Below are 15,731 nucleotides of genomic sequence, written 5' to 3' on the forward strand. Positions count from 1 at the left end.
TGGAGATGTGGCTTGAGTGACAGAGTTCTTGCCTAGCTAGCACAAAGCCCTGAGTTCAAGTCCTAGTGCTGCCCTTGCAAACCAAGTTGAGAATGGAGAAGTAGAAATCTTTCAGCTCTGACAGTGAGGAGCCATTGCTGACCTTTGCCAGATCCATGCAAAAGCAGGCTATAACAGCCGGAGAAGCTTCTGGATGGTAAAGAAAATAAATAGCCAGGGTAGGAGAAAGTACAACAAGGGGTCAGTGCTCCGATCCCTCCTCTCACGGTATCACTTGTTTTATGTGGCCTCCATTGACAGATGGCGCTGTATGGGTGATACTTTGGAGCCTAAACATGCAGGCCACAGCCATCCTCCTCCCCTTCCCTTCCGTTGCTAACCGCTCTCCAACCAGCTGCCCTGACTGAGGAATTCTAAAACGTTCATTCCTCCAGTCACATAGTCAGAAAGGTGGACCCATGTCACCGCATTAACAGCCCGGGCCCAAACAGACACTGTGGTTATTGATTCTTCCTGATGAGTTCTAAGCTGGTACTTGCTTCATTACTGTAGTTGTGAGAATATCATCTGATGGTGATAACCACTAACTGTGTAGTGGTGGCTGATATGCCTAGCTGTGAGCATTAGGGTCCTCCTGGGGTAACTGAGAGTATAGGCACCAATGCCATAGCCTGGGTACCAATGACATGGGTCCCAGTGATTAAAGAAACAATGCATGTAAAGTACTTGGCACAGTGCTTGCTTCTGAATACACATGCTGCCGTGTGTCTGTCACCTACAATACACCTGGCGTATTCTCTTTTTTTTGGGGGGGGCATCTAGTTGTGGGGCCTGAACTCTGGGCCTGGGTACTGTCCCTCAGCTTTTCCGCTCAAGGCTAGCACTTTACCACTTGAGCCACAGCACCACTTCCGGCTTTTTTTTCCTGCTTATGTGGTGCTGAGGAATCGAACCCAGGGCCTCAAGCATGCAAGGCAAGCGCTGTACCACTGAGCCACCTTCCCAGCCCATACACCTGGCGTATTCTTAAGAAATCAAGTTCTCCCCAATGCTATATTTGTTATTGCTAGAGTTATACAAATACCTACAATACTCTTCTATCTCATCAGCTCCTGGTCTGGACCTCTTCCAGACTATGTGCCTAAAGACCCCTGTGCTTCTCTTTATATCCCTACCTCTTTAGGGATAACCCTTTATATTTATTTGCTCAGCTTTGTAAGCAATGGCTTATGTGTTTGGCTTCAGTAATACTTGTTAGTTCTTAATAACCAACCCCCAAAAAGTATCTATCTATTATTGTCGAGATAAACCAAAGGCCAGAGAGATAGATAGGACAGTTGCCCATGCTTGCACAATTACGGGAGTAGTAGAGTCAGGGTAGAATCCACATGATCTCATTCAGAAGATCGTGCTCTTTGGGGCTGGGAAGGTGGCTCAGTGGTAAAGTGTTTGCCTTGCATGCATGAGGCCCTGGGTTCAATTCCTCAGCACCACATAAGCAGAAAAAAAAAAAGCCGGAAGCGGCGCTGTGGCTCAAGTGGTAGAGCACTTACCTTGAGCTGAAGAGCTGAGGGACAGCACCCAGGCCCAGAGTTCAGACCCCACGACCGGACCCAAAAAAAAACAAAAACAAAGATTGTGCTCTTTGCCCCATGATTCAGCCTCCCTTCAAGCTAGCATCTCATGGGAGACATTCAGCCCTCGGTGTGTTGAAAATCATGCTACTTGGCTCATCTTGAAACATCTGAATCCATGTCTGTGTTCCCAGATAACAGTCATATGGCTAGAACAGAAGAGCAGCTGCCCTGTTTTGTGCTGGGCATAGGTTCCCCAGCCTATCCTGGCATTGTATTTGCCATTCTGTTTATACCCTACCCCCACATAGCCCTCACTCACAGGGCTGAGCTAGTTCACTTGAAGTTGTGCCCCTTCCCCCCGCCCCGCCCAAGATATAAACAGCCCCAAACAAGATAATTTCAAAATCTTACACTCCATGCTTTCCCACTTTTCCTGACCTCAGAGGGTAGGTTATTTTCCTGAGCATAAACCCAACATCAAGTTAGATTTGTGATTGATATCGAAGCCCAGGCCTGTGAAAGATCTGTTACAGGGAATGCTAGGCAGAATAGAATGTATGAAGAGTTGAAAGACTAGGGTTAGGTAGGGACTCCTTTGGTGAAAATTGATGAATCCCATTTTCAGGCAAGTACTGATCACTGTGAGACTCTAAGGGGAGTCTAATTAGAAAACAAGCATGTTTTCTCCCACCTCATCATGAAAGGGCTAAGTATTGGTCATGGTATCTTATTTAGTTCCTCCCCTACCATTCTGTTCACAGCTAGTGATCAAACCCTGCCCTTGACCTGATTTGCTTTCAGAGAGCTCCAGTGGATGCCATTGTAAATGGCCACTGCCCTCACGCACACCCATTAGCTGGTCTTGCCGGGTGCTCTGGAGCTATTCCAGGTGCCATCAATCAAGGAGGAAGCCACCGGTGACCTCCACATGACCAAATCCAGTGGTCATCCCAAGTTCTTAACTTACTCAATTTGTCAGCAGCATTTGCCTGCTGTAGTTTCTTCTCACTGACACACATCTTGTCTGTCTAGCCTTCAGAAATACAGCCATCCTCTCCCTCCCTTTAGAAATGCATCAAGCCTTTGAGACTGATTCTAGAGGGTCCCCTACTGCAGTGACAGTAATATCTATTCAAATGTAGATGATAGTCAATAGTGGTTGTACTATGTCATTTAGGGAATAATGGCAAGACTAGAACAGATGTACAGAGAGACAGACATAGAGAAGGAGAGAAAGATTTTCAAGAGCCTGCACATACAGCTATGAGAGCTAACCTGAAATCCATATAGCAGGCCCTTAGATTAAAGTCAGGCAAGATCTATATAAGACCATTCTAAGGCAAAAGTTTTCTTTTCTAGAAAACCTCAGGTTTGGTTCCCAAGGTTTTCAGCTAACTGGCTGAAACCTTATCAAGGATAATACCCATTCCTCAAAGTCAAATGAGTGTAGATGTCAATCCCATTTGTCAGATAACTTCACAGAAACATCAAACAACTGGCCACTGAGGTCCATCCCAGTCGACACAGTAAGTGGATCATGGCAATCAGCAGCCTTCACAGGCTCAGAGCTTAAAAGGTACCAAGCATTGAACCCTGATTTCCCCACACACTGCTGCTTTTGCCTACCAGCCTATTTTACCGGTGCACAAGTGCTAAATACAGTGAGTTGCCCAGTGATGGTGGAATCAGAACTAGAAGCCAGGATTTCCTGACTACACCAGCTTCCTCATAACCTTCCATTTTAATCATCTAGATTCACCTATATGAGAGAGATGTGGGAAGTGACCCAGAGTATCCCAGCTGGTCAAGGCTGCTCTAGAACTCAAATCTGTACACTGCCACCACTTTTACAGCCAAAGCACACCTAATGACACCTTTACAGACATGAGGATTGAAACCTTGAATAGAGTCTGAAATGGACCTACCAGGTAGCAACACATCTTTGTAGCAGTTCATATTTCAGGGAGACTACAGAGAATTTGCAGAAATCACATCAGAATCTCTTGTCTGTGCAGGGGGCGGTGACTGCCTACGCCTCCATTTGTAAGGCATGCGACTGACTGGTTCTGTTTGCTCTGGGTCTTCTACTCATCAGTTAGGTTTGTTTGGTGGCAAGCAACACCACCCAATGTGAGAAGCTTAGTTACAATTTGTCTGAATCAAATGGGGGAAAAAAACAGATGAAAAAGTTGACTAGTATATCTTACAGAATCTCAGGAGGGCTAGACAACCAATGCAGAAGACCTCAGTTAGGAAAGCAGCTCTAGGCCTCTGCAGCAGAAGTTCAGAAATCTACAGAGCATTCATTGTCTGACATGAGGGGAAGTCAGCCATGTGGTTTTTCTGTTTCTGTTCAAATTGGCACGGGTGAGGAACAGATTTCCTTCCTTGGGACAAAGTGTCCATCTCTAAGCAACCTGTGTCAGGGATTCAGGAAATGGCAAGCAAAGCTCTGGGATCTGCTCAGGGACAATAAAAGGGGGAATTTTTAAATGAGCATTCCAAGAAGTGACTAGTAGAATAACAGTGATCGCAGTGGCAATTCGATGCTTCTACAGAGAACATCATGTTTATAGATCTCTGTATCCATTATGTATATGTGTGTATACATTTTGCTTATTCCCTTCATAATTCAGCCCTCCCAACTTTCCAGTCTATTCCGATTGCATTCATATCTTAAAATAACTACTGCAGAGGCAAAGAGAATGCTGGCTGATTCTAGATGCATGGCCAGGGAGGAAGGAATCTTAGGCATCTGAAGACTGACATCATTGCTCTGACAAAGGGGGAAGAAGGATTTAGGCCAGGAGGAGCTGACTGGATGCCCCTGGACATCAAACTGGCTATTCTATCTGCTGTCATCCTCTACCAACCTTTTCTGAAATAGTGGCGTTGGGGCCATAAATCACTTGGTTAAGCGTCATGCTGCAGGATGGACTGCAGTCCAGCCTAGTCCATCTCACAACAACCTGCTCACTGGTGAGACCCTTTAGCAAAGACTTCCCCTTTCCTGACCTGGTCCAGAGTCTTAACATTGTTTCATTTGTCAAACCCTGATGATGTCCTTCTCGGCCTATAGATCTGTCTTGTACTGCACTGGCCTGGGCTTACATAGTTTACCTATTTAGGGTTATGGCTACTCTTTGAAGACCAGTCCTGGTCCTCCCCTCTGCACATGCTGAAGCTTTGCTGAATGAAGTGTGACTTTGGCAATAGAGCCATAAGCAATTGTATGGCCATGGAGATTGCTCCTCCCAGTATTTTTCAAAATGCCTTCCAAATGTCTACCCTTCCAAGTGAGGCTGCTCTCTCAATTTCAAAGGTGTAGAAGCAGACAGCTCGTGATAGCATCAAGACCTAAAAGTCAGTGGTCTGAGCAAAAAGCCAGAATGAAGTACCAAGTTCCTAGCCAAAAGAAATCATAGCCGATCGAGCCAGGGAGTGATGATAGCCCTGCAGTGTCATCATTTCCATTTGATGCTGCATGCCCGCCTTGTGCCAGGTATGCTAAGCAGTCTTCCATTACCTTGTTCACAACAACTCCAGGAGGCAGTCATTATCCCCACAATTCTGGAGGAAGAGGAGGAACTCAAGGTAGAGGGAAGCTAAATTACTTGGCCAGGATGGCAAGACTCATAAAGTCACATTGCCAGGATTTAAATCCAGTCTGTGGTCATTAAAAGCTCCATGCTCTGAGGCACTGCCTGAGTCTTTGTCCCTTTCTCCCTTTCTTCATGCAGAAGGGCATGATATGGCTGCCTGAGGAGCAGAGCAGAAGGCTGAGCAGAGAAGTGGGAGTCAGGGAGAAATTAGGGAAACTGCACCTACAAATGGCACACTGGAGTTCTGATCTACTTGGCTGAGCACTGCTGCAGGGAAGAAGAGGCCCTGGCTACTTCCATTGATGTGGTTGAGCGGTCGGTCACAGGCTGGTCACTCTGCCGTGGGCCTTGTGTCCGTCTGTTCTCACTTAGCCAATGGTGCTGCGGGCAGAGCAGAAGTAGGAAGTCCTTTGAGACTTTCCTCCAGGCCTGGCTCTAACAGAGTCATACACTGCAAGTGTATAGGGGGCTGCTCCCTCCCACCCAGCGTGGCCCTCCCTGTGTTTGGTCTCCAGAAAGTGTCAGTCCTCTAGGTCAGCGATGGCAGATGTCAGTTCCTCTGGGAACCCTGGATGGGAACTGGCAAGCCACTTGGCCTCCCCTCTGAGGCTGGGAGGCTGCCTTGGGCCTTCTCTAATACACCTCCCCCGTCTGACCACAGTCTACCCTCCTGGGGAAGGGTCTTGCTTGGTGTCAGGAGACTCAGACTCTCTGCCTGCCATCCTCTTTCAGGAAGTCTGTCATCCAGCTCGACCTCGCCAACACCAAGAAAGCAATGATCGTCCCAGCATTCGAGACGCTGCGCTACCGGCTCTCTTTCCCCAAATCCAAAGCGGAGCTGCTGTCGATGCTCGACATGGGGACCCTCTTCACATTCAGGTGAGTGGCCTCCAACGCCGTCCTCCCAAGGGGCCCCCAAGACCTCTCTCCTGGGGACCCCAGACACCAAAGCTCTTGACCCAAAGGTCGGCAGGTTACATCGGTGCGTCTTAAGGCCAGTGAAAGCTTTGGTCATGCAGACCTGTCCTGGGTATCCTCTCTCTCCCCGCTCCCCCAGTCCATGCGCTCTGTTTTCTACATGCATGTCAGGGACTGTGGGTCCTGATGTGGTGGTGCAAATGGAAGGGCAGATGGGTTTGAGTAAGAAAGCCACGCTTACTTCTTTTCATCCTTTTTGCTAAACTTGGAGGTGGACCCTGCTAATGGGTCTCCCTTTATAAGTATCTCCCCTTCACCTTTCTGGTGTGAGTGTTCTGTCCTCTAAGCCCCCTCATGCCTGTCATGGGCATTCCAACTTAAGGTCATCAGCGTGAATCCAGAGTTGTACACAGCCAACTGTCTTGCTACCTGAGTGACAGCTTCAAAGAAAGCCCTCATTTCCCAGACCCTAGCCCCACAGGGATACTCAGAGTGCCCCAGGAAGCTGGAGGCTGCACAGGTAAATAGGTTCCAGCACCCAAGGATAGACTGCAGCATGAAGTATAACCATGGGGGCTGAGATGTAGGAGTTCTGCTGGTTTCAGAGCATGGGGGCCATCTGAACAGTGCCATTGCTTCAACCTGCTTCTGCTAGATGGAAGCCTCCATTAGAGGGAATGTAAGAATGGAAAACATTGCAAGTCACAAACCATACATACAGAATTTGGCGACCTGAATTCTAGTGCTAGCGAAGGCTGTAGGCATAACAACCTCTGTTTTCAACATACTCCAAAGTTTCTGGAAGTTGCTAGAAGGTGTTCTCAAGCTATTCTGTGAAAGTAACTTTGAGCTGGGATGTTTGCTCAACAGTCCAAAGATTATGTTTTCTTGTCATTATGTTGTGCAGTGATTATTATATGTCGTGGAGAGTGGGGAGGTCCTGGTGGGGCCAGGACTCCCTCCAGCCTTCATCCTCCATTCAGAATCTGGAAAGTGACCTGGAAGAGTTGATTTCTTCCCCCTGCTCTTCCCCCACCAACCACGCCTTACTACTTTCCAGAAAGAAATAACAACTACCCTGTATCAAGTGCTTAACGTGTGCCAGCCATTGTGATCAGAATATTTAATCCTTACAAGATACCTGTTAGCCCCTCTCCCCATTTTTAATTATTGTGTTATTATTACAGTATTGTACAGAGGAGGCTACCATTTCATAAGTCAGATAATGAGTGCATTTTTTAAAAAATTTCCCCTTATTTCCCCCCAGTTTTCCCCTTACATCCCTGCTGGCAAGATACATAGGTCATTTTCCACATAGTGTAGACTGAATAGCATGATTTTAGTCCCTTTGTTATAGGTAAGCTATAGAGAGGCTCTGAGAAGCCAGGGAATTGGCCCGATGACACACTGGTAACAAAGAGTAGAGCCAGGATTCATCCTACATCTGAGGGGCCTATGTTCTTAACCAAAATTGCATTGGTCTACTAATTTTCGTATTGGTCGGCATTTGGAGGTGACATGGTAAGAAATCGAGACTTTGAGGACAAGCGTCCACCTGAGTCATTATAGCCTGGTGTTTGAACACCTGGCATATTTCCGGGGTTTCTTTCCATCTCCAGCGTTAGGTGATCTGAGAACTCATTTCAAGAACATGTCTGTGGGCGTGAGAGCTGGGGTCTGGCCTGCTGTGTCCATGATTACTGCCCTGGTCAACAGCTTGTAAGCCACCATGCCAAGCACTAAATTACAGCTCTTCCCTCCAAGAAATTGCTTTTGTCACCTGTTCTTCAAGTAGTGAATACTTAAACTTCCAGCAGCACAAACATACTCCTGTCCACATCTGGCACTAGACCCCACTGCCTCCTCTAGGGAGCTTGGCCCTACCACAATAGTATCACATCACCAGGACCCTTGTTAGAAATGCCATCCCAGGCCTGGGCCAGACTTCCTGAGTCAGAAACCCTGGAACTGGAACAAGTCTTCGACAGGACTCTGTGGTACAAAAATGTTGGGAGTGCTCAGAGCACCCCAAATCTCAGTAGCATTATGAGAAGTCTACCCAAAAACCCTCCCTCATCATTTCAACGTGGTTTTTGAGGGTTGCCGAACTCTTGGGAGCGGCCCCCAAAGTCTACTGGTCTGACGACAGGCTCTTCAGACAGCTTTCAGACCATGGCTTGTTTTAATGGCGGGTTGATGGTGATTTCTGCCCAGCCATTCAGCATGCTGTCAGCATTCCAGGGTGAGCAGGTGGAAGCTACATCCCCAGCCAGACAAATAGAACCGACCCAGCTGTCTTTGCCCTCCCCTGCTCTTTTTTTCCTCTTCTGCACATGGTTAATAGACCAAAGCGTTCAGATTCTAAAGAAGGAAAATCAATAAAATAGTCATCCATCTATTGATACCATAGAGAGAAGACCACTGTGAACTGACATCATAGCTAGGAGAAAAACAAAGGGAAAGAATAAGGATAGCCTTGTTTCTTGGAAGGCATTACTTTGTACCTGACACTGGCTTTGATGTGAGTAGCTTCACGTGAGTTCAGGAAGGAGGTATCACTTTTACCTCCCAGTTCACCAAGAGCAGAAAACAAAGAGAGACAATAGTTCATTTGTCCAGCAGTACTGAATGCAGAATTCCAAACCAGACTGCCTGCCTCATAGCCGTTGTTTATACGCATTTTGCTTCACCGCATAGTAGGGAGCGAGCATTTACCGAATGCCCGCTGCAGGCAGTGCTGTGGTAAGCTCTTTGCATTGTCTCATTGATGCTCCTTGGCAATGCATCGCCACAGGTATTATTTATCCCAGCTGAAGCCAAGGGAAAACTAAAGCCCTATTACAGCGTTTTGTTGTACAAGGTCCTCAGCTTCTAAATGACAGAGGTGGGATTTGAACCCTGGCCCAATGGCTCCACTGTGCTGTGCTTGGAACCTAATACAGGTTCCTGGCCTTCGCATATGCTGTATCTTTTCTATCAAAGGCACCAGGTGTCAAGTGTCTGTTCGGCAAGTTCACACACGGAAAGTCAACTGCTTCGTGGCCTAATTCTGGGAGTCGAACTGTGATTGACATCTCTCTCAGTATCCGTTTTCATGCTCCGTTAAAGCTCAGACTTTTCGTTTCATTGCTCCAGTTAAGTGACTGGTTTGGCTGGACATTGCTGCATTGATAGAGCTGAGAGTCAGGTCCCTGCCTCCTCCAGCCCACCATCTCACCCAGCAACACAACTAGAAGAAAGTCCATCTGATGGCCTGAAGACCATGTAGCACACACTGGACAGATCCCTGAGGGTCTGCTGGAATTCCAGCCTCCGTGGTGGAAGAGCAAATTAAGGAAAAGCCATAGTGTTGCTATTGGGAGTGCTGCTAGCCACAAGGACACTTTCCTCTTTCTGTCTTCTTTCTCAATCTCTCATCCTCTGACCTTGCTTGCTCTGCCAAGCCTTCCTTGAGAAGATGAGGCCCAGGGCTCTTGAGTTACTCTCTGCAGTTCAGCCATTAAGTGCCAATTTTCATTTCATACAGCTCTTCTCCCTAGCTCTGGGTACCATCTTCCCTACCCTCTTTCTCTTCACCCTATCTGTAGCTTCATTATGCCCCCAGGTTCTACCTCTGAGACAGAACTCCTGTCCCAGTCATTAACTCCTCTCCAAGATACTCCATGGCTTTTTTTTAGAGTATTCATGCATGCAATCACTCATTCAATGTTGGCATACAATCATTGAGTACTTGTTCTATAGGTCAAAGAGTACAGGGGGCAGTGGCATAGAAGGGATCAGCCAGTATGGACTCAAATCCCAGCTTCCCCACTTAAACATTTGTAACCTGAGATTGGTTGAGGTATTAGAATGTGTGTGTATTTTATTTAAAATATTCCCAGTGCATAGTAAGTGGTTGTCAGATATCAGCTTCTTGTTGTCTTGTGTCTGTATTCATTTTTCTATTGCTGTATATAACAAATTACCACAGACATACCTGATTAAGACCATGTAAATGTATGGTCTGTCTCTGGTGAGGAGTTGGTCAGTGGTCCAAAAATGAGATAGGTCTGACCAGCTGGAAACCAGTGTGTAGGCAAAGCTGCTATTCTCCAGTACACAACATGGTTCTCTCCCTACTCAGCAGCTGCTAGCAGAATTCCATGAGGGGGGGGGGAGTAAGAGGGGAACACTAGCTGAAGCCTCATCCTACTTCTGGATTTGGCCAGGAAACCCTGCTTCAGCTCCTAGACTTCTTTGCCTATGGCCCCATAGGTAGTTCATAGCAGAACTCTGCTTCCTTCCAGACCTGGATCTGAAGGTTCATAGGATCATATCTAATCTCCTTCTTTAATCCGAGGTCACCTGATTACTAATTACTTTACCTGATTAATTCTATCTACAAAAATGGTGTTAGTAATATAATAGAATCATAACAGCATCCTACTCAGAAGCTCTGTTTCAGGAGTAAAGGTGGTCTCTGGCAGGAATAGCCAGAGTAGAGGCCACCTGTCAACTGTGTTCATAGAAATGAAAGTGTACCAAGTGTTCACCAAACCAGGAGGTGGCCTCCATCTTCACACAGACCACCCATGTATTCAATTCCTGGGCCCTCCATAGCACCATATTCTGAACTTATTCCAACGGAAGCTTACCCTTTCATAGTACTGGAAGCTAGACGTTCAAAACCAGAGTATCAATAGGTCCATCCTTTTCCCCAAAGAATTCAAGAGACAAATTCTTCCTTTCTTCCTTCTTCCTGCTTTCTGGATGCTTCCAGAAACCCTTGGCATTCCCTGTGTTACGGATGGGACCATCACTCTCTCAGTCGATGCCTTTACATGGTATTCTTCCATGTGTATCTCTCTGTTCACATTTTCTTCTTAGAGTAGGACACCAACCATCGGGGTAGGACCCAACCTAATCCACCCTGACTTCATCTCCACTTGATTGTGTCTGTGAAGATCCCATTTCCCAACAGATCCTGAGGGTAGCACTCAAACGTAGCTTACACACTCACATAAGGACCGTATCAGCATATGCCATGTCTTCCTCCATAGCAACGGGGTTTGGAAAGCTTGACTTCCTTCCCTCCGCCCAGTAGCGTCTCTCCCTATGTCCCAGGTACCACGTCTGGACGAAAGGCCACGCACCCACAAACTTCGCCAAGTGGCGGACTGCCACCACGCCTTACCAGGTTGAGTGGGAAGCTGATTTCGAGCCATATGTTGTCGTACGACGAGACTGCCCTGAGTACGACCGGAGGTTTGTGGGCTTTGGCTGGAACAAAGTGGCTCATATCATGGAATTGGATGCCCAGGTGAGAAGAATGGACATCTACCTGGTGTGGGTGGGGCGGGAGGAAGGGAGGCTTAGATCTCTGGGCTGGAAGAGGACCTTCAGGATAAGGAAAACCAGCTAGGTCTAAGAAGGAGCAAGGAGCCCTCAAAGACCTAGAGTGAGAGTGTGGCAGTCCTAACCTCAAATCACTGTTGGTCACACATCGCTGCTCTTTCTTCTTCCCTTGCAAGAAAGTTGGCTTCCCAGCCAGGACCAAATGTGAGTCTCCCGTGACAAACCATTTTACAGTCAAGCCAGAAATGAAGACGCGCAAATGATGAATAGGGTTGGCACAAGCCAGCTTGGACTTTGAAGTTGTACGACAGACACAAAGTATTGTTAAGACTTCCATCTAACTGACACAAAGCACACCACTATGAGGCACCCAGGGACTCCCCTTTAAGACAGCAGTGATTCTTTTTAGGCTGCATTCTCTCTTAAAGCCCTTCATTTACTCAGCTAATTCTTTATAATTGTTAGTAGTTTAAAACAGAAGTCTGCAAAAGAAACCAGGCTCTGCAAACTTCCTCTATGGAGGACCAGATAAGTGTTTGGGAATTGGTGGGGCCTCTGGGTCTGCCACTTAAACAGAGGCTCAATTCTGCCTTGGTTGCTTTATCATAGACATTGTCTAAACAAATGAGCATGACGGTGGTCCAGTACTACTGGATTTGCGCAGACAGGCCATGGTTTGTCACCACTCTGTTAAACAAACAGAAGCCAAGTTTCTTTGGATAAAGTCATCTTCTCCTCCCTCCATCCCCACTCTTTGTTAGACTTCTCTCCATGTCCCTTTTCCTGGCTCTCAAGGTTAAAATTTGTCTCAGCCATAGCCCCTCAGATTCAGGAAAAGATGAGATAGGAAACAACCGTGGCCCATTATGAGAATCACCAGGAAGTCCCACTTTTCACAAAAGCTGTTGGGGGTGACTGAGAATCAGTGGTGTTGGGAGAAGGTGTTAGAACAGTGTCCACACTAAAGAGAAGAACGTGTGGTCCAGCAGGCCCAACCACTGCTGTCTGCAAATGCGAACCACAATGTCTACTCAGCCTCAGCTTCTGCTTGAACAAAGAGAGCTGTGATATCCGCAGTTCATTTTGCACTGAGAACTGGGCTTTGCTTATTTTAAACAGTAGGGCAGATTATCAGGAATAAGGGCCTACTTGACAGATACTGGAGCCCCTCACGGTTTAGGCCACAGGATGGGTCGGGTGCTTTTTCCGTCCCATCTCCATCCCCCTTCCCTTCCCCACCCCCCTCCCACACTGGAGATCTGTGAGTTCTTGTGTTTCCATGGTTTTCCAGGTTGAGGTGACTTGCGGTGGTATGGCTTATAAGAAGGAATATGAGAGTTTTACTCTTGAGAAGCTTCAGTCCAGCTGAATCTGTGTTTTTATTTTCTTCTTGACTTTTATTCTTGTTTTGTCTCCCCCTTTTTTTTAAAATATAGTTTCATTATCTTTAAGTAGTTGTTCAAAGGAGTTGCTTTTCAACAAAGCAGTTCATGGATACAATAAATCTGGTTCAATGTGTAACTCCTTTCATCCTTCTCCACCATCCCTCCCCAGCCATTTTGTCGGATATGTGTTGAATTTGGTGACTGTATGCTCTTGTGTACTGATCGGTGGAGGCTGGCACAAAGCTCATCAACCCTACCAGGGGTCACATAAACAGATGTCAGTTAAGGGCATCCATACTGACCGTGAGGATGTGAACTTAAGTGTATCGACAGCCTCTCAGAGGCCCTGAGCTCAGCGTGGCAGTCTCTGCAGTACTAGCTTCCCTTTCACGGTCATCTCTTGAGACAGATGTGATCATTTTTTCTTTATAGATGCATAAACCTAGGCCCAGCTAAGTATTTTGGGCAAAGTTATGGAGACAATCGTGAACATTCCCATTCCATGTCATCTTTGTATAGTCCTGCAGTTCCTCCATTGAAAATGGCCCGCAACTGTGGTCCTAAGAGATGAAGGTAGGAAGATTGTGATCCGAGGCCAGACTGTATCTAAAAAAAAAACTAACAAGAGAAGGACTGGTGTTCCGGCTGAAGGGGCGGAGCACTTACCTAACAAGTACAGGCTCTGAGTGTGATTCCCAGAAGTGTCTCGTGGGCCTTCTTCAGGCATTACCCAGGTTCCCTGCAAGGCCTCACTCTGTTCTTGTCTTATCTTGCCTTGCCAGGAATATGAGTTCATCGTGCTACCCAACGCCTACATGATCCACATGCCTCATGCCCCCAGCTTTGACATCACCAAGTTCCGTTCCAACAAGCAATACCGCATCTGTCTCAAAACCCTGAAGGAAGAGTTTCAGCAGGACATGTCCCGCCGCTATGGCTTTGCTGCCCTGAAATATCTCACGGCTGAGAACAACAGCTAGCACCAAGAAGGTCACCACTAGGAAGAGACGTGCCACAGGGGAAGAGCCACTTGCTGTCTGGGGTCCATGCCTTCAAAATTGAGCAATGCTTTGTTTTGGTTTTGGTTTTAGTTTTGGTTTTTTCCTTGGTTTCTTTGGCCCCCACAAAGCTGCTCTCACTTCCAAGATCATGGACAAGGATCCAGCCAGCCTCTGTTGCATTCCCAGAGTGTAGGAAAGCAGTCCACCAACAGAGGGCACTGTAAGAATGGGACACAAAAGGGCAGGAGAGAATCACGGGTTATCAAGGTCCCACGAAGCCACATGCCCAGGCAGGGGCTTGGCGGTGATTCTGTTGTCTTTTTAATAATGATGGTTTCATCCTAGGTGAGGAGAAAGTTTCCAGAGTGCTGGGAGTTAGTCTTCCCAGGAAATAAAAGCAAGTTTTCTCTTCCTTCAAAGGCAACTTTCTTTTCCCTGCCACATAGCTGGGTACCCAAGGGGAGGGCAAGCCAAAGGACCTGAACCAACCATCCGGAAAAGCCCCACGGAGACATCGTATGTGCAGGGACCTGGAGGTGAGGGACATTGGTTCTTTATCACTCTTACGTTATTTTGATTTGTTTTCGTTCGGGGGATTTTGATTTTTTTTTTTTTTTGGTCTGGGAATCCAAAATAGAAAATGTGATCCTTTAAGGCTCCCAAGGGAAAAACATGCTGCCTGTGCCAGCATCTGTCTATCAGCTCTGACCCAGCAGGAAGGCCACGCATCCCCAGCCAGTACTCCCCAGCCGCCATGGGCAGTTTCCTTCAGGATTAACACTGAGGGCCCATGACTGAGAATCCAGGGCTACCACAGGGTGTATTGGGAATGGCAGACGTACCCCCTGAATACCAGTCACATTTTTTTCTATGGGCAGAGAGTTGGTCATGAGGAAAGAGCGTTGAAAGGAACCATTTCAGTGCATATGGAAGGTACTACGAGCCTCTCGGGCCTTCAGAAGACCTTGGATTGTCATGGGAGCCCAATCTGGAGACTCAACACAGAGGCCTGAAGGCCACAGGGAAAGCAGGGTTGGGTTTCTCTGCATTGTTCCCTGCTTGGCTGTGGATGGGGGAGGTGAGGACCTCAAGTCTCCCCTCGGGACCTGTCCGAGAGTTGGCAAGCACCTCCCCTTGACGCAGTTAGTGGAGACACTGGACTTTTTACCCATTTTCTTTACTCTTCACTATTAATGTTGTGTTTACATTGATGAGAACAAGAGTTATTGCCCTACCCTCTGCTGGGCTGTTTGTATTCAGTTGCCATGTGACCAGCGAAAGCTACATTCAATAAAGGAAAGTACAGACTGTTTCTTCCCACTCACCTCCCGCTCTTTAGAAAGCTACTGAGACATATTTTCAGCACAGAGGGCAAAATCCAAATCCATAAACAGTGACTCCACGCCTTCCGTTCCTCTGTTCGTTCTCATCATTTGAACTTTTCTGTCGTCCTTGCCCAAGGTGAGATCTCACCAGGGAAGCCAGATGTTTTCTGATGCCAGGTGTGCACATTGTGGGACTCCTTGGTAAAGTGAACATTCGCCCACTGGTCATAGGGCACCCCAGAGGACTCTGATTGTGAGACCATTGTGTGTAACTGCTCAAGTGGATGTTGGATCCTGAGAGCTGGCTGGGAAATGTTCAGCAGCACTCCTGCCTTTTACCCGTCTCTGTGTACACACACACACTCACACTCACACTTGTCTTCCACAGACATGCCAAATCTGGTACATGTATTTCGAATTAATCATTACCAGATACTTAAGCCAAGTTGAAAGATCAGCTGACAGTACTGATTTCTCAGTGTTGAAAATCAAATCCCAATTCTCTAAAAACAAAGTTTGGGTTTTTGTTGTTGTTGTTTTTAATAGGTCCTGTCCAGCACCTTGTTTTTACTTGTTATAGGCATAGCTA

The 15,731-nt window shown here is 47.0% G+C and overlaps 1 protein-coding gene across 1 annotated transcript in view; it reads left to right on the top strand.

The window, feature by feature from the left end:
- Large (like-glycosyltransferase) overlaps nt 1-15,129 on the top strand; it is a 458,307-nt gene extending 443,178 nt beyond the window's left edge. The window contains exons 13-15 of the mRNA XM_013024905.1: nt 5,912-6,058; nt 11,201-11,396; nt 13,599-15,129. Of these exons, the coding sequence (XP_012880359.1) occupies nt 5,912-6,058; nt 11,201-11,396; nt 13,599-13,796 (541 nt within the window). The 3' untranslated portion in view covers nt 13,797-15,129. The remainder of the gene's footprint in view (nt 1-5,911; nt 6,059-11,200; nt 11,397-13,598) is intronic.
- Nucleotides 15,130-15,731: the final 602 nt, after the last annotated feature.

The sequence above is a fragment of the Dipodomys ordii genome, unplaced genomic scaffold (assembly GCF_000151885.1).
Source record: "Dipodomys ordii isolate 6190 unplaced genomic scaffold, Dord_2.0 Scaffold79, whole genome shotgun sequence".
Classification (NCBI taxonomy): Eukaryota; Metazoa; Chordata; class Mammalia; order Rodentia; family Heteromyidae; genus Dipodomys; species Dipodomys ordii.